Source organism: Thermobia domestica, chromosome 9 (assembly GCF_964235325.1).
Source record: "Thermobia domestica chromosome 9, izTheDome1.hap1.1, whole genome shotgun sequence".
Taxonomy (NCBI): Eukaryota; Metazoa; Arthropoda; class Insecta; order Zygentoma; family Lepismatidae; genus Thermobia; species Thermobia domestica.
The window spans coordinates 170,657,937-170,676,958 of NC_137462.1; the positions used below are offsets into that span (position 1 = coordinate 170,657,937).

The 19,022-nt window shown below is 36.5% G+C and overlaps 1 protein-coding gene across 1 annotated transcript in view; it reads right to left on the reverse strand.

Annotated features, from left to right (window-relative positions):
• LOC145694200 (transmembrane protein 50B-like) overlaps nucleotides 1-12,700 on the reverse strand; it is a 73,664-nt gene extending 60,964 nt beyond the window's left edge. Inside the window, exon 1 of the mRNA XM_081770314.1 lies at nucleotides 12,343-12,700. Coding sequence (XP_081626440.1) covers nucleotides 12,343-12,612 — 270 coding nt within the window. The 5' untranslated portion in view covers nucleotides 12,613-12,700. The remainder of the gene's footprint in view (nucleotides 1-12,342) is intronic.
• Between the last annotated feature and the right edge of the window lie 6,322 nt (nucleotides 12,701-19,022).

Below are 19,022 nucleotides of genomic sequence, written 5' to 3' on the forward strand. Positions count from 1 at the left end.
GATTTTTCGGACTTTACACAGTAATCGAAACGGTTTAGAGAAAGAATAAATTAGGAAAATAAATTAAAAATAGATTTAAAAATAAATTAAATGGGTCAGAGCACGAAAAGAGACATACATACAACTCACATTTAGTCGTTCGTGGGCCTATAACCGTACGGTACACTTGCACGTTTTCGTATAGGTTCATCGTAGGTCACATCATGTTCGTCAATGGTTTACGTTTTATGTTGAGCTCACGGTGTATCTTTGTCTCTGTACAGCTAAAGATTCGGAACACCGGTCTACGCACGATATTATTTGGATTTTCTATTACTCTAGACTAGTTTTCCAGACACTAATTTATAGAAACTCTCAAAGTTAATTTTGAGAGGTCCTATCATTCAGTGTAATCCCCCTAATTTTGAGTATATGCCGAACATCCCGTTGGGCATTAATTAGCCTCATAGCGTAGTTTTTCGCCCCTAATATCACAAATGTTAAATGTTCATGATTAATTGGGACCACACTGAATTTCATACCGTGCCGTTGTTAAATAGTTAAGACACGTTACTTCATCACTAACGATTACACTATGTGACAAATCTGTGCGATGATCCCATTTACCATATAATTAATTGAGGTATAGTTTTGCGCATTGCCTCAATCCCGGGTTCGCCCTAATGTTATCATAATTCAACTATATGCCTTTATGGGCATAATATTCCTCGATATATTTTTGTCTTCTTCCCTATTACAATAAGCGGGAAAACCACAGACTTCCTGCTTCATCTGAAGGAATTCATCTAAGTTCCGAACAAACCACCTGAATTTCCCTTTTGAGGACCGATGAGTTGGAATTCCCATATTTCGTGTAAATCGAGTATATTGTATCGTTTTTGAAGAGCGAGGTTTAACTTTGGAGTGCAAAATGTCCCTGTGAGAGCACATTGAGCGTCACTATGAGTACAATCGTTAGTGATTCCTCCTCCATACATATAACGCAGACCGAAAAGTAATCGGCTTTCCGCAATGTACGGCACGATAGGAAAATGTATGTCTTTTGGAGGCAATAGAGTGCTTTGTACTACACTATGAATACTTTCCACATCTGGAAAGTCCGGCCCCATATGTATCTTAGGTGAATTAACCGGCACAGGCTTCGTGTCATCACATACGAGTAAAGGCTCGTGATATCTAAATATTTTATCGCGTCATCACCCTTGCAGTTGACATAGGAAGGAAACAGTTCAGTGTGGCCTCCGTTGTAACAATTGTTGGGAATAAGGAAATCAGGCAGTATCAGTACAACGTTCTTTGTACTTCTTTATCCGTCTTTACCTTGTTATCCGAAGAACATTCCCATATTTCGTATAAGTTCACATTTATACTTTTCAGGTACTACGAAACAGCACTGTTCGTACCTTTTTTTCCATCGTATTGTACGAGTCATGGGCGTCATGCAAAATGGCGTCGCGGTTAAAAGGGAAAGATAGCATACTGGCATGCCAATAACAACCCATAAAGACGAAGGCAGCGTTGAGTTTTTCGTGCCATCCATCGACGTTGTACCTAGCAATACACTTTTCCCCACCACTCCTAGCATGCTGGATTTCTATCCCTAATTGTTCTTCCATAAACATAAGCCCTTGCATAGCTTTAGTACTATACTTGGTCTTATAATGCAAACCTACTGCGGGAATTACAGAAATAGTATTTTGAGGTAAGTACAAGGTACGATATGTCCGCATCGTAAGACTTGCAATTGTGGATGAAGTAATGAATGGTTGTAAAGCATTTCCTTTTCGAGGTTAAACTCATCGCCACTTAGCGCACGTTCTTTGTGCCAGGCTTTCAATTGTTTTTCTTCTGTGCTTCACGCCTCAGGGTCATTAAATTAAAGCGCGGGATAGGGACCATCATGATTTTGATTTTCTCCTGTATTAAACAAAGATGGGAAATCTCCCTTCTTTAAATTTAACTGTCATAAGTTTTGGGTAATTTTGAAAGTTTCACAACAAGGAAAAGGAATATCTGAAAAAATACGATTTCCAACGTTAAAAATTTTCTGACCCTGGATAAGTACAGTAGGAATGATATGCTGCTCTTCTATTAGATATCTAAGGCAGAAGAGACCATCGTAGACACTACTATTATGAGCCATGGCTACTATCCTGCTAAAGACAGGACACTCTACTAACACATGATTAATAAAAGCCGTCGCCGTCTTACAAGAAAACAATTTCCAACATTATCACCGCACGTTTTACAAGGCTTATCAATATCTTTACTTATTTAATTGTGACAGATGTGCCTACAACAAACCAATACTACTTCGTGTTCCTTTTCACCACGCGCATTCGTTCCCTTCAACATAGTTTCTACGTCATAGGTGATGTACATAAACTTATTAGTATGTACAGGTTTTTTCCTCCGAACAAAACATATGTGGTTTATATCTACATGGATGCGACATGTTAAACAGATATGTTCACCACACACGTGATTAGATTTTCGACCCGTGTTGTCAAAGATGACACCGCAATCAATTCAGATTTTATCATTATCATAAACAGATCTGCCCGCTTTATTACGTTTCATATGGTTCTCAAAACATATACCCTCGGCAAACTCTCTATTGCATGCATTACTTTTAATTTTGTTGACAGTGTAATTGTGTTCGTGCTTGTGTTCACATTCAGTTTCACACTTGTGGTTACAACACTGACCATTATAACCTTATAAACCATTATAAACTGACCAATAATAACAATACTTCTGTTTACGGAGAAAACTTTTTATCTTACGAATAGGTTCAAAATGGCACAGTGTCACTTCTTTGATAGTAAATAAAAATCTTATTTTCTGCAGGCTCCTCTGGATAATGAATTATATATTCCCGGTCATTCTTTTCATGATGCTAGTCATAAATTACAATTTGATACTCCCCTTTCAAATACGATTGGAAAGCATCAACATCTGTAAAGTCAAAGCCTCCCTTAATTTCAAAGTTAACTCTTGCCATCTATCAGGGAACTTCTGCTTTAATAATCCATGTATTATGGTCTTTTTTAAGTTATACAAAATTTAAGCATTTGGTGTATGTTTCGTTATCCAGTAAACAATTGCAAGGGGAAGAGAATAAATATTCTTATTTTCTATGCGTATTAAACGCTTTTCCAAATTATCTTGACGCTTTGAATATTTGTCAACGGTACTCGTTGCTTTTCCCCTTCCATACATGCTGTCGGACAGTGCAACCAAAACAGTACTTCATGCCCCAAAAGGAACACATCATTTCTATTTAATACACGTTCAATTGAGGTAAGGACCGTTTTAGCAGAGAAATTGCCTTTTTCTCCATGGAATATACACAGGCTTCTTGTTTTCACTGTTACTGGTATCTATGTATAGCCCGATATAATTCGTGGGGCGCGCATTGGATAACATATGTTCCAACGCAACATCAATTAAACTTTCAATAGGTCTATGGGTGATCAATATTTCTCTCATTATCCACAGGTTTGACGGAAATTTCATGCCCCGTAAGATGAAACTTACGAGACCTTTTTTCTGCTTTCTCTAACAACTTCGTAGTTACTACTTCTCTGATTTTGCCCGTCATCATTAATATTACTATTAGTACCAATTGTATTACTACTACTACTACTAGTACCACTTGTATTATTACTATTATTGCCCCTAAATCCTACCAATGTTGGAACAGGGGCGTATGACGGGCCAGGCTGAGGATCAGATTGGTTCCCATAGCAGTGATTATCCTGTACAGAATGTTGAGGAAGGGGGTTGTATACAGGATTTTGTCCCTGGATCTCTTGCGTAGGTGTAACCACATTCTCGTTCTCATTTTCAACCAATCTCCTCATTTCTTCTTCAAAGAAGTTTAGATTGGGAATCGCATCTAATTCATCTAAAAATGCTGTCTTCTTTAGTTAATATTTTAGATAATAATTCCTTTCCACACGTTAAAAACTCTCGGTTAATCGTTCAGGCCGTGCAGCAGCTACTGAAGTAGAGTTCCTCCACTAGCTTCAGTTCTTCAGTTGGGCAGAAGACATCCATGCAAAAGAGGCAAAGAGAAGCAACTATTTTGAGTTATCATGTTTTCTTTAGTAATAATGTTTAAAAAAAGATACTAATCACTCATTTTCAAGCAAACAGTTAATATTGTATAAAAGGAAAGAAAGCAATCAATTATTTTAAAACTGCAGTTAAATATATTCTAAAAAGAATGATCAATCAGTTATTTTAAAGCTTCAATAAAATAATAATATATATAAAGAGAAAGAAAGCAAATTACTTTATGCAGAAGAATGACTAACATTTTAAAAATGACTAGTCTCTTTGTTCATTAATACTGGTTGAAAACAAGCCAAAAAATTGCAAAATATATGATTTCCTTTCTAAAAATACAGTAACTATAAGAAATATAAAATAGTTCTTAATTTCTTAATCTCTAGTTATTCTCTGGTAAATATGTAAAAACAAGACGATGTGATCACGTCGGTAGTACTGTTGCTCAACAATCAGCAAAATGGTAGCCTCTCCTTAAAAACTAGAATTCTTTTTTCAGTAGTGGTACTCCCTATAATGCTTCGGCAAGAATTAGCTGACTGTAATATAATAACAATAATGGATCTCAATAAAAATCTGACCACCTTTAAAATTCTCTACATATTTAAAAATAACTGCTTAAAACAACTGCATTGGAAAGTCCTATTTGATCTTTTACCTATAACGGCGTAAAAGTTAATGATATCAAAACCGAATATTATATCACCTCGTATCATGTATGCCGACACGTCCTATCATGTATACCGACAATAATGCTAGTAGCGACATCTGCTGTTAATTTTTAAACTATCGTTCAGCTTACTGTTAAGTGTTGTTCAGGTCGGATGTATGTGTGTGTAATTCCCATTTTCAGGTACGTAAACTACTTCTATTCCAGAAACTATGTACAAAATCAACACTACGTTGTATAATTTATCATACCTAATAACCATTTTAAAAATTGCACGAATTTACTAATCAAAGGTGCTTGAGGTTCGCACCACCAATTCCGGGACTACTCGCCTCCAATTACATACAAAAGCTAGTATATATACAGTTTCAATGGTAGTGCTATAACATTCTTCATAGGATCACACTTATTTTTTAGTATTATCGGAACTTTTTATCGGTGTTCGAATAATTATGAGGGAACTAATTTTAATGACGTTTACTTCAGTTATATATTGGACCCTTCATAACAAAAATCGAAACAACCCGTAAAAAGGCACAAACTTGTTAATGTTCACATCTGAGGTAAAAAATTTTAACTTTAAACCCCGGCAAAGCGCTTATTCATAGCATCTTTCAAGTTATTCGAGGTCAAATTCGGACGGAAGCATCTCTGCCGTAAATCGGTCCCTGGAGGGGGCGCGTTTGGCGTTGAAACCCCCGGCAATAGACGTATCGTTTGCGTCTCTAGGGTAGACAACCCAAATTCGAGCCCGGGTTAAAGCGTTTATCCATCGCGTCTTTGCACTTAAAACCCAAGTTCAAAACCCGGATTCAGACGTCAAGTCAGGCCGCCCCGTGAAGTAAGTAATTGTTCATACCTCTGGTGTGAAATGACCCGAGTTCAAACCTTAAACAGAAAAAATATGTAAATCAGTTCCCTCACCAGGACATGTACCTTGGTAAATATTAAACTCAAAATAAAATATTCACCACGCTTTTCCTCCCACCCATTAGTTTCTCGTTAATATGTACTTAGTAACAATTGAAAATTAGGCCGGTAAAAAGTATAGATCCACGTCTCGTATATACGTGGTGTTGAACATTAAACTACATATAACAATAATTCAACTCTTACTTCCTATATTCTGCATTTATCTTGTAAAACATACATTTTAGAAAACAAGCAATTTTGTATGATCGTGAGATTTCCCGAGGTTCCTCCCGTTTTCTTCAGTTCAATATTTCATTCATTTCTCAAAGATAATGTTATTATTGCATAATTATACGCTAAGTTGCTGCTCAACAACAATGTTTATAGTTCACAATTATATTTGTGCCCATGGTTTTTCCCTGGGTTTCTCCCATTTCCTTGCGCTTTCTTCATCTATCCATTTTTCAAAGATACTACCTAATTTCGCGTACATATGCATCATGTTGCTTCTCAACAATGTGTATAGCATACAATACGTGTGTCCCTATGGTTTTTCCCGGGGTTCCCCATTTCCTTCCGCTTTCTTGAATCTATCATTTTTCAAAAATTAACATTACAGCATAATCTTATGGTAAGTTGGTTCTAAACAATGTAGTATACAATGCGTTTGTCCCTGTAGTTTTTGCCGGGTTCTCTCGTTTTTCCCACATTCCCATCCCACCATTTTTCAGTGATTATAGATAATTACTGTATACATATGTGCTAGACTACTTCTCTACAAGCCAGGTTTGTAGCATACAATAGCTGTGTCCCTAATTTTTTTCGGGATTCTCCCATTTAGTCCCACATCATAATTTTACTATTTTTCAAACACTGTAAACTCACTCTTAGCTTCTTTTCATACAAAAAAGAATACAATAAAATAAGGTACACAAAGAGAACAACTTACATGTATCTTCTCAGGTATCAGACGAAGAAAAAATAGTTTAATCAAGTAATTACCAAAAAAATTAGTAACACACTGTATACATAGCTTAATATCACAATATAAGAATAAAGGAAGGAAATTAGGGTTTATATAACTTTTATTTGGGACATTTGGAGGTCATTCATCCAGCATCATTTAATATTTTCTCTCCAAAAATTCATAGACGATTTCAAATATTACAAAATGAAACTTTCACATATTACAAATTTTTAGTGCAAATAAGAGATTGTATTTACGTCTTGTCTGGAAAAAATTCAAACTGACATCTACATGCTAATCTCCATTATTACAGACATGTTTTCATAAATTGGAATTGCAATTCGCAGATAGATTGTATATTCAGTTCGTAGGTTGACAATTCATTAAAATGTGATGTGTTGAAACAAATGGTGATAGTATCATTTTCTTAATGCATTTTAAGACAAAATTTATGTTCACCTACTTTCAACAACAACAAACACTTTTCAATCATCTCTGTACCAAGACGAAAGTTGGTCGCAACGGGCAGGAAAAGTATGTGGGCCCAGTCATTGTCAGAAATCAGACACTGTTCACAAGGATCGAGGGGGAAGGAACTGTCTGCATCACTTTCTTCTCACTCATATATCACACAGTCGCTTCCTCCCCTTCACACCTAGCACGCATCATACTGGGAGGTCAATCACATAGACTATGTAGAAGAGAGGGGGTGAAATACAAGCGGCCAGGGCTAGCACGAGCAGAGGTACGGTTCATACCTATTTCTTCTAATGGACAATGGAGCTTATGGACAGGGGATGGCTGATGTAGGGATAGTGACGTCACACACATAGGAACGCTTTCACTCAGAACAGCAAGTTTTCCTATTAGCTGTTAGTTAGAAGTAAACAGTCAAGCAGCGAGGTCCATACCTGTGTGTTCAGAATATGCTTATGCATATGAAGTAATGAATATATAAATGAATGAATAGATTTTCCACCTCACAAGTTCACACATTTTAGTACGATCACACTCACTGAGTGTTCGAGTAAATATTCAATCTCCACCGTGGGTAAGCGCTTAGCATAAACGAGTTTGGGGTTGGAGTCCCGGGTTCATTTAACATTATCAATACATAAGCAGGACTCCTGGAAGGCTAGTAAAACATTGGGAACCATTTGGGGAGGGCAGGGACCACTTTAGCAGTTTTTAAAACGTTCTCACATAGTGTTCGAGTAATCATTACGAGGGATTAAAAGATACAAATGAAATAAAAACAGGGGCTACAGGGGGTCATTATTTACATTTGAGGACCCAGAGCTACAGGTGTATATTTATACATTTGAGGACCCAGGGCTACAGGGGTCATATTTTACATTTGGGGATCCACAGAGGGTCCTGATACCACTGTAAAACATATTTCACAGTTGCATAATCCATTTGGGAGGTCAGGGACCATAGCAGGATGGTCCTGGACCATTTTGAGGATCCTGAGCAATACAGAAGCTATAGGAGGTCCCTACACCGGGGCCATATTTTTACAACGAGTATTATTATAAATAATACGAATAAAATAAAAAAAGCCAGGAATCATGCTCCTAATGACGTCAAGCGTCATTCACATCCCAAATGTCATTCACATTTTAGAAATCAAGACCTTCTTTTCAAACATGTAGCAATTAAGATGACAACACTTTCTATACCACGTTAACATCTCACAAACCTTTAGAACAGCTCGTATAACCCTGTGTGAGTAAATGCGTCTGACGAATTTCCTACATCACTCTACTGATGAATCCAAAAATAACGTTAGTTTCCCCAAATTGGCTCTAGATGTTGAGATAATAGGCATCAGTAAAGATGTATCGTGAGTGAAATATGACATGTGTGTCGCTACTTTGTGGTAAAATTTGTGAAATTGTAAACACAATTTTGTGCAGAATTTGATTCATCACTAATAGTATTTACCTTCGTTTTTAATGCTTATATTTCTGTTACTAAAATGATGTTTGTTTCTTCATTACTTTTAATGAAAGATGAGTTCTTCACTAAGAGGCTCTAGAAACAACTAAGATGTTTTTTGCTACATCTGTGGCGAATACTGTCAACCAAAAAGCAAAACAAAGGAGAAACATGACTGACTCCGTCAAACAAGTATGATGTGCATATTTCTGTGTAAAGGTTGGGAACCAAGACAAAACTTGGGCACCCCATAAGGTTTGCAAGATTTGTGTCGAGTGCTTACGGTATTGGACAAAAGGTGGAAGACCAGGATTGAAACTCTGTGTGCCTATGGTATAGAGAAAACAGAACAATCACCACGATGATTGTTATTTTTGTGACATAAACGTGAAAGGCCTCAATCGTTAAAACAAATAGAAATGGGAATATCCTGACTTAGAATCAGCAAGAAGACCAGTGCCTCACACAGAGGACATTCCAGTGCCGGTTTTTACCTTCCTCCCTCCACTTGCATTGTCCGATGTTGAAGAAATCCAGTCGGTAACTGACACCAGTGAAAGTGAATTTGACGACGGAAAGGTGCGAAATGGACAATTCTCCCAAAATGAACTTAATGATCTTATACGTGAACTCAATTTATCAAAACAGCAATCAGAAATTCTTGCATCTAGGATGAAGGAAAAAACTGAGCCCTGAAACTAAAATAACAATTTATCGAACAAGAGAGGCAGACTTACTCAAATATTTCATGAACGATGAAGACGTAGTGTACTGTAACAACATTCCGCAGCTTCTTCTTCAATTAGGATTACCCCGATATCCCCACAAAATTGTCGGCTCTTCATAGATAGTTTCTCAAGAAGCTTCAAATGTGTGTTATTGCACAAGGGCAACTGCTATGCATCTGTTACTGTTGGGTACTCGAAAAACTTAAAGAAAAGTATATGCAAATATTAAGCAGATCTTAGAGATGTTACGTTAGCATGAACACCAATGGCATATCTATGTCGATATTAAAATAGTAAATTTGCTGTTAGAACAGCAAAGTGGATACACTAAATACCCTTGCTTTATCTACATGTCGGATAGTTGAGCTAAACATATCTATTGGGAACAGGACACATGACCATTAAGAGAAAATATGTCAGTAGGTGCAGGAAACATCACTAACGAGCCGTTAGTTGCAGCGACAGAATCATTTTTCCACCTTTACATATCAAGTGTAACAATATGTTTGGGCAATGGACAAGGATGACAAATATTTCAGATACGTTTGTACATTCTTCCAGGGCCGGATTAATGGGGCTTAGGGGGCTATAGTCCCGGGCCTCCACTCTGATCAAAATCTCAATTGGCTATCTAAAAAGAATCATGAAGATACAATCATCATCATAAAATAAAATATGACCAAATATATGAAACATATTCCTTTTACTTTTCTACTGTACTTTCACTGAAATGTATTAGGTGAAGTCAACAGGGGCCACTTATTTTTTCTAGCCCCGGGCCTTCAGATGGGTTAATCCAGCCCTGCATCCTTCCCAGGTAAAAGCATGGAGAAACTAAAGGCAGGAATAATCGTTGGCGCTGACAGCCGTAAGCTTATGTATGATACGAAATTTGTAACTGTCATGAACGATACTGAAGCCGCTGCATAGTGCAGTTTCGTTTCTGTAGTGAAGAACTTATTCGGGAACCACAAATCAAACAATTATGAACTAGTTCGAAATATGCTTACAGCTTTCAGAAACATAGATGCTAATATGAGTATCAAGTTACATTACCTCCATAGCCACCTGGACAGATTTCCTGACAATCTTATTGATTACAGTGAGGAACACGGTGAGCGGTTCCACCAGGACCTAAAGATGATGAAAGATATCAAGGCCGGTGGGATACTCACATGATGGCTAATTACTGGTGGATCCTACAGCGTGATTGTCCTACTAATGAACACAGACGCAAATCCAACAAAATAAGCTTTTGTATGTGTTAAATTTATTCTTGTGCTACATGCAATCAGGCGCATAATCTTTTTTTGTCTCACTCTTCATAATCTATGTATATCTCGATGTGATTTAATGTTCTTTGATACAAATTAAACGTTATTTGACACACGGCTACGGGATCACATCACATGTCTCTATATCTAGTGTTTGTACTTCTATAGTGATTGTTCTTGCAGATAAACTAGAGCCAATCTAGGGCAACTGCTGTCATATTCGTAATTAGAATGACAAATCTAACCTAATTTCGCTTAAATTACCGCGGCCACAAAAATTGTGTTTACCAGTGTTATTGATAATGTTTAGTACCGGTAATTTTTGACCTTGTGTATTATTTTTATTCTTTTCTTATTTTAAAATTGTATCCAAATAAATGCCACCATAATTGCTGTTATATTGAATGCAAATGCCAACAAACATTTAACGTTCCATCGTAGCTGTAAAAATTAAAAAAAAAAAGAATGTGGAAGTTTTGCGATTCGAACGTATACTCCCAATAGGGCAATAGAGAACTTGAAAAGATTGCGTATTACCAAGCGTAATCATCATGGCCAAGCGGTTTTCGGCAGCTGCCTGTAATACTTTTGATGTCCATGAATATGGGTTCCAACGTCAATATTTCCCCTTTGTTTTTTTTACTTTTTTGCAGCTACGTGGAACGTTAGATTTTCGGAACGCAGCACGTAAAAGACACAAAATTTACAGAAGTGGATGACGCAAGTACTTAGACGTAACACAATGTAAACAAATCAACAAATCTAAACTAACCTAAGCTAACCTGAACTAACCGAAACTAACCTAATATTAGTAGAAATAAGCGAAATTCTATCATTTTTGGGAAAGGGTTAAGTTCCAAAGTTGGCCATCCGTTTCTAGCAAAAATTTGAAAATTTACCGGAAAAATGGATAATTTGCTTGTTTGTGTACGTGATATGTAAGGAGACGGGAAGGGCTGTTAAACCCAAAATCAACTCAACGCAACTCAATTCCGAATTCAGAGATTGTATATAGATACTTCATAACTAGAATTTCGAATTTTGAATGGATTGAGTATAGCCCGCTCCCCCCAGTGATTTTTAACGAATCATAGTGATTCTAACGATTCATACTAGTTCATAATGAATCGGAATCGCGTGTTATAAAGATTTAAGATGTAAATCTTGTGGTAAGGAAGTTTTAGTATAAGTAGTAGTATAAGTAGTAGTAGTAGTAGTAGTAGCAGTAGTAGTAGTGGTAGTTAGTAGCAATAGTAGTAGTAGCAGTAGTAGGAACGCGTTAGAAGCCCCGCAGGGGTTGGTTGGGTTCCGTTCTCGATATAAGTACTGGTAGTGACTCTTCCTGTTCCGGTGACAAAGAACTGGGGGGAGCGGGCTATACACAAGCCTTTTGAATATATATATATATATAAACGGAATATATATTGCGGTACTTTGCGCAAGGTTACCGCATGGTTGGATTGTGGGAATTTAACGGATATTTGTGTTCTGAACGTAGTTGCAGGTGTATAGAAATACTCCAGTTAGTATCCTTACGCAGGGACGAAAACTTACAATATTAATTTTAACAAAATGGGTCCAACCTTTCCTAATCCTAAGCTAACCCGACCCTACCCTTCGCTACATATTCCTACCATACTCTACTGTACTCTACCCTACTCCGTAAATTGTCATTGGCAAAGAATTGTGTAATCGTAGTAATCTATCGTAGATTATAATTTCTGCTTTCTACTACCAAATTTACGATAATAAATTCTTTTAGAAATTGTAACGTACAATAATTCCAGAAATACTTGCAAATGCCACATTTCCTGGTCTTCCAATTCTATTCCAGAAACAACTCTGTAATTGACAACAACTACAGCATTTGGCACATCTCGCTCCTACGCCTCCCATTCTACTGATAACTTTTTCGATCTCCCACTTCGTTTTTTCAAAATATGAAATGTTAAATTCTTTAGGAGACAGCTGTAATTCCTCTTTCCCTAAATACAGTTTTGTATAGGTTTTCTTGTTATTTTTCCATAATTCATCCTTTCCTTCCATAGAATTTTTAAATCGATACAATGTAATTTATAGATAATATGAAGTAAGGTGTGAATTGTTCGTGGAGAGAAATTATCATATACTTTATTCTTTCTCTTCTTTCTTTCTTATCCTCAATAGCGGTATTAAATCTTCAGATGCCGACCTAGATTCCAATCACCTACTTCACTTATTTTCGTTAAAATTGTTTCTTAATGTAATTTTAATGTAAAAAATTACGAAAGTGATGCTGATGATGAAAGATAGCGAATGAATCTCGGTCTTGCATATCTTCTCTTCACCTCTAATCGAGATATAAAAAGTTTGTTGCTGACCTAGGTGAAAATCGACTACATCCTAAACATTTTATATTATTTTAATTTCTAGAAACTACATGTGATTATCGGATGGATACGGATATGGATTAAATTTTATATATACGCTGGTCACTACGAAAGTTTTGAGATGTGAAATAACTTACATACTTAAAATCAATTTAACACTTACATTTTTTCCAAGTATTCACCATTACACTGTACGTACACACTTTTGTATCCTCGAAAACCACTTTTGGAAGCAGTGTTGCCAGTCTTTTTCTTCAAGTGTTGAAAGTTCATTCTCGTAAGCCACTACAGTTTCTTCAGGGCTGCGAAATCTCTTCCCACGCATGCGATCTTTGATCCTGGGGAACATAAAAAAATCACACGGGGCCAGGTCAGGGCTATACGGTGGATGAGTCATAAGTTTGACCTCCGTAGATTCTAAAAACTGAATTGTGATGTTGGCCGTGTGTGCGGACGCGTTGTCATGATGAAGCAGGATCCCACGCAATCCAGTTCTTGGACGCTATTCCCGAAGCTTCTGGAACACTTTTGTTAGGAAAACAGTGGTGTACCACTGAGCAGTAACAGTCTTTTGTTCTTCAAGTGGAACAGTTGCAACATGGCCAGATTTGGAGAAGAAAGTTGCGACCATCTTCTTCTCCACACTTCACGGTTGCTTCACTTTCGTGAGTGGATTTTCGCCTGGAAAGATCCAAAACTGTAGACTGGTAATTTTCAGGGTCAAATTGATAGATCTAAGTCTTATCACCAGTAACAATGTCAGAGACGCGTCGAGAATTGCCTCCATCAAATCTTGCACGCATTTCTTCACACCATTCCACACGCATGCGCTTCTGCTCTTCAGTCAAAGTGTGAGGCACCCAACGAGATCAAACCTTCCTGAACCGAAGATGATCATGAAGAATTTTTGTTACTGCTGGCGATCCAATGTTCACTGTAGATTCAATGTTCTTGAAAGTTGTTCGAGGATTTTCTCGAATCATTTGTTCCATAGAGGCAATGTTTTCATCTGACATAGCTGTTACCGGACGTCCAGCTCTCTCTTCATCTTTAAGTGATGTCCGGCCTCTTCTGAATTCACCAAACCACCGAAAAATTGTAGCACGGGAAGGAGCAAGGTCCCCGAATGCCCCCTGCAAATGGTCAAGGGTTTGCTTCTCGTTCAAATCACTTTTGAAATCGTAAAGGATAATTGCCCGAAAATGTTCCCTTTCGGGCTCCATTCTAGACAGCCGAATACTGCTCACATCAACAAACAAGTGAAGGCGATACGGCCACGCCGATAAGCGAGGCGAGTTGAAACTTGCTTCGCTTCTTCGCACTGGTTACCACTACCGAACGCAATTGTTGGAATTCAAATACTGTGCCACAACAATGCGTATCTCGAAACTTTCGTTGTGACCCTCGTAAAATTTAAATACCCTTTCATCCTACGGATAGGATAGGGTTTATGCAATATGTCATGTTTGTAGGTAAAGAAGTGAGTGAAATAACAAAAAAAAAAAAAAAAAAAAAAAAGAGTTTCAATATAAATGTAACAAATAAATAAACAAATAAAAAATATCAACGCCTTCGGCGTTGTTTCTCAATATGAGTGAAGTAAATAAATAAATACCGAAGAGCAACGGTTTCGACGTTGTACCTGTTATTTTCCGGACCGACTGCCATGTTCACTCTTGACTAAATTTGGGCTAAAATATCATCAGGACTCATAAACAGCTTACCGATCCCGAAAACCACGGATTACTCACAGAATTCCCTCGTATCTAGGTGGTTAGCGTACGTATTTTTTGCGTGGGAGACCCGGGTTTGATTCCAGCTGGGAACTCATCCAACGTAAAACTGTGAATCCACGTCTTATATAGCCTAGGTACTGAACGAGACGCTAAACCACAATCAATCAAATCAATAGATTCGACGTTAATATCGATTACTTTTGACAAGTTTTTTTTTCCTTTCCCTGAAGCTTGCAAGGGTGTCCGGAATGGGACTGACGGTTTTTAAAAGTGTATGGTTTTAATATGGTCAGAGATACAGAAGAAAAAAAATCATATTTAAGGAAAAATCAGAAAGTCCACCTGGGTCTCGGGGCTATAGCGAAAGGCCAGAAGCGAAATATTACGCTATAGCCCCCCTAAGCCATACCCTTAATCCGGCCCTGCACGGTGGTATCATTAAATTTTAAGCTTTGGCCAGAAAGGAAATGTCCAACAAATGAGAATGTTGCTGGTTAACAACACAAAATTTTGGTTGGTTGGATTGGAATTTAGTGTCCATTTCAAGAACAAAGCTATATGAGACGTGGACCCACAGTTTAAGGGGAACCTGAACCACTGTAATGCGTTCAAATTTCAAGACCATAATCGGAAATCGAACCAGGGATTTCGTGCAATATAGGTGCACACAAAAAACATTTCTTATGGTCATCAATATTTAAAAGTTTATTAAAAATAGATAAACACGAGTTTAAGCTACGAAAATCGTCTTATTTCTTTGTATCATTTTGTCTGGATTTTTCATCTTTAATCAGTATGGATACTATTTGAGACAACGTGGGGGGCACGATGGCTCAGTGGTAGAGCGCTTACCTCTGGTGCATGGGGTTCCTGGTTCGATCCCCGGGTAAGCAAGTTTGTGGTGGATAACATCGTGTCCGTGGATTTTCTCTGGGTACTGACGGTTTTCTCCCGCTTTCTCATTCCACCATTTCTTCCATCATCATCCACTTGCTTTAATAATCGTCTCCCTTACCCTAAAATGGGCATAATCATGGGAAGTTAAACCGAAATATTTCATTTCATTTCATTATTTGAGACGAAATATTTGACTTACATGACCCCTCACTTAAAACTTGTACAAAAGACAAGAAAATACAAATAAAACAAAATGAAAAAGTAAGAGAATATGATGGACTTTATAAAGATTTTTAAAATAATAAATTAAGTATGTATAGCGTCTACACAATTTCTTTTTAAATACATAGGTGTAAACTAAATTTTCATTAGCTCTTTGCTGATCTCATGTAGGGAAAGACTATAATATATCTTATAGCATTCAAAGTATAATAGGTAACACAATAGAGACTATATTAATCTATGATAAAAGTTTTTTTTTTTTTGAATGAAACAGAAATTAAATTTGAAGTGGTATTTTTCTGTTTAATATATTTAATGTTTTTAAAAAGTATTATACACAGATACCGTATTTACAATTCCATATATCAGTTTGATTACATAAAAATATTTACTTTAAAAACCCTAGTGGGTCGATTCTTATTATACCTTTTGGAGCATCAGCTTATTTAGCCGAGCGGCCTATTTAAATTCTGCGAAGATAAGCCCTTTACTCCCTATTTGGATATTAAAAAAAAAATCTCATTTTTATCTTAGGATGAAAGAAAACGTAATACAGTTAGTGAAGTAAAAATCTGAAACTACCAATACAAAATTAACGTAAATTACATATGTATTTTTTTGTTAACAAAGTAAAAATATCAAATTACTTTTATTGAATTGGCACAAAGTGGACACATATCACAGGGCAGGTTCATCTATGCTACTGTATAATATGTGATAGTGTAGACGCTCTCCCTATCTTGGAACGAGAATATGAACTTGCAATGCATACCTACAAAGAGTTCGTGTGTTGTCCGATAGATGGCTTCCCTATTACTTCAAGCACAATGTTCGTGCAGTGGAGTAAGTTCCGGGAGTATTTGTTTTTTTTTTTTTTTTTTTTTTTATTGCTCTTCCAGCGAATTCAGGGTAATTACTTAGCACTACTCAGTAGTGATTTCAGAAAATCCCTCTCCAGGAGGTGGAATTAACAAAATACGAGGAATGAAAAGTAGTACTGCAAAAATGCTTTTAATCCACATTGAACGTGATGTATAAGAGTAGTCAGAACTTCTCATTAGGGGTGCACAAACTCATCCATGTTCTCACTAGAACAGTCTCACGTGGTCACTTTATTACGTTTTAAGTGTATTAATAATCAGATAAAATGTAACTTCAATGAACTGAAGAATTAATACAAATAGTAATATTTTAGAATGTATGACAATTAAAGAAAAGAAAAGAATCAGATCATTTCATTAAAGTGTGCGCAGCCATACCGTAGCTACGCCTTTGGTACGAAGAGAGGTATATCCACTACTCAGGGCCCTCAACTAAAATCATCACTGATTATATGTAACGTAGATCATAGGAATTATCCCTACTATTGCACCTTATTGTCTTCTAGTTTATTATTCTAATATCATAGTTTTGTAGGCTATTCACTATTCTTTTGTGTTCCTTTATACAGGGTGATGCTAGACATTTTTCTGGTATGGGGCAGAGGTAGTCCATGAAATAGTGGGTAGACTAAGAAAGATTTTTTAAAAAAGCATAAAAAGTATACGAGTACCAGGACTACTAATGAAGGGTATATGCAATCAAGAGATAAGCCAATCAAGAATTTATATAAATATACATCATGTAAGGTAAAATTGTGGAAATTAGTTTTATGAGAATGATGATTTGAGTTCTTAGTGACAGATAGTAATATAGTAATTTATTATAATAGTAAAAGTGAAAAGATTTTATTTTTGAGAAAATAGACAGGAAGAGATTTCGTGTGAAAAAAAGTAAGTATTCTCAAGTGTCATTCTGACAGAAAGAGTTTAAATAATTTATACAGGGTGACCCAATGTGATCTCCCACATTTAAAGGGTAATAAACAATAAGTACTGCAGGTAGAAATGTGTTTGTTCAAAAATATAGAAGGGTTTTGAACAAGTTTGTAAGGGTTTTGAACAAGTTTGTAATCACTTTTTTCTTGATTTCATTTGATTTTTTTTTTTAATTTAGCGTCCCTTTCAGCAGCGAGAATATGAGATGTGGATCTACAGATTAATGTGGAATTCGAACCACATGAGCTTCCGACTGGAATTGAACTCGGGTCTCCCACCACTATATTCTGATTTGAAATGAAACAATTGACAATACAATTTGAATACGACTTGTGAAGGTTACAGCTTGTAATTGCTCAGTATCCTCAGACATAGCACTTTTAGATTATTTTTTCCAACGCAGTTTAATGAGCGCGTCAGCGTCGAGGCTGTTTGTCACTGTCACGAATCAGGACCATAATAAACGAAGCACACATTTCCAAAAATGTCTATTTTTATTTCCTAAGAATAATCTCTAAAAACTACACATTTGCCCTTCGTGGCAATGTAATGGTCTTCTTCCGTTGGAAACTAAATCTGATTCTCTCTTTTACGTCGATTGCGTACAATCATATGGTCAAACACCCACCACCAGGTCGTCGCTGGAAGACCACTAAATATGTGTATTACAAAGGGAATATATCTAAGAATTACTATTCTTCACACCGCCTTGCAAAGAAATATATTTGGTAAAAAAATATTAAAAAAATGCTTCCAAGCTCCTCTCGCAACGCAAACGTTTCAATAAGAGTTACGATCAGTTTTTATTTATTACTAATAAAAAGATGATATATATGATTCCTTAATGACGATCTGATGTGCAAGGTGCCGAATAATGACTTATAGTGTACGTAGGAGCGCTTTCAAAATCAGAAACGGTCAAAGTCTGAAATATGTGTTCGGGGTTTCGATGAATGAGTTGGTTAGAGAATGAAGGTATGAAAATGAGACACACATAAGTTGCTGTTTGCTTGGGAATATTAAAAATGAAGTTTCACAATGGGAACATTTTGCAACTTAATGCAGTTGTAGAAAAGGGGCTTAAGGGTCAGGACTTAACCGAACGAATTTCGTCTTTTTCAAAGACTAGTTACTACGAGTGACGTTTTTTTTTTTTATTCCATTGATATATAAAATGCTTCTAATCTGAAGGAATTTGTTGAGATCATTTCTCCATCAATTACCTGTATTGCCAGGATATTCTTGTGTGTGTGTGTGTGTTCGTATCTAGTTGTGTGATTTTTTCTATCTATCTACATACATACAAAACACACACATTATATATATGTATCATGTGTTAGTGTATTTTTCATTCGTTAATAATTAATAAGTAAACTTAAATTTCCTAGTAACTTTCATTAACTAAGAAATTAAGT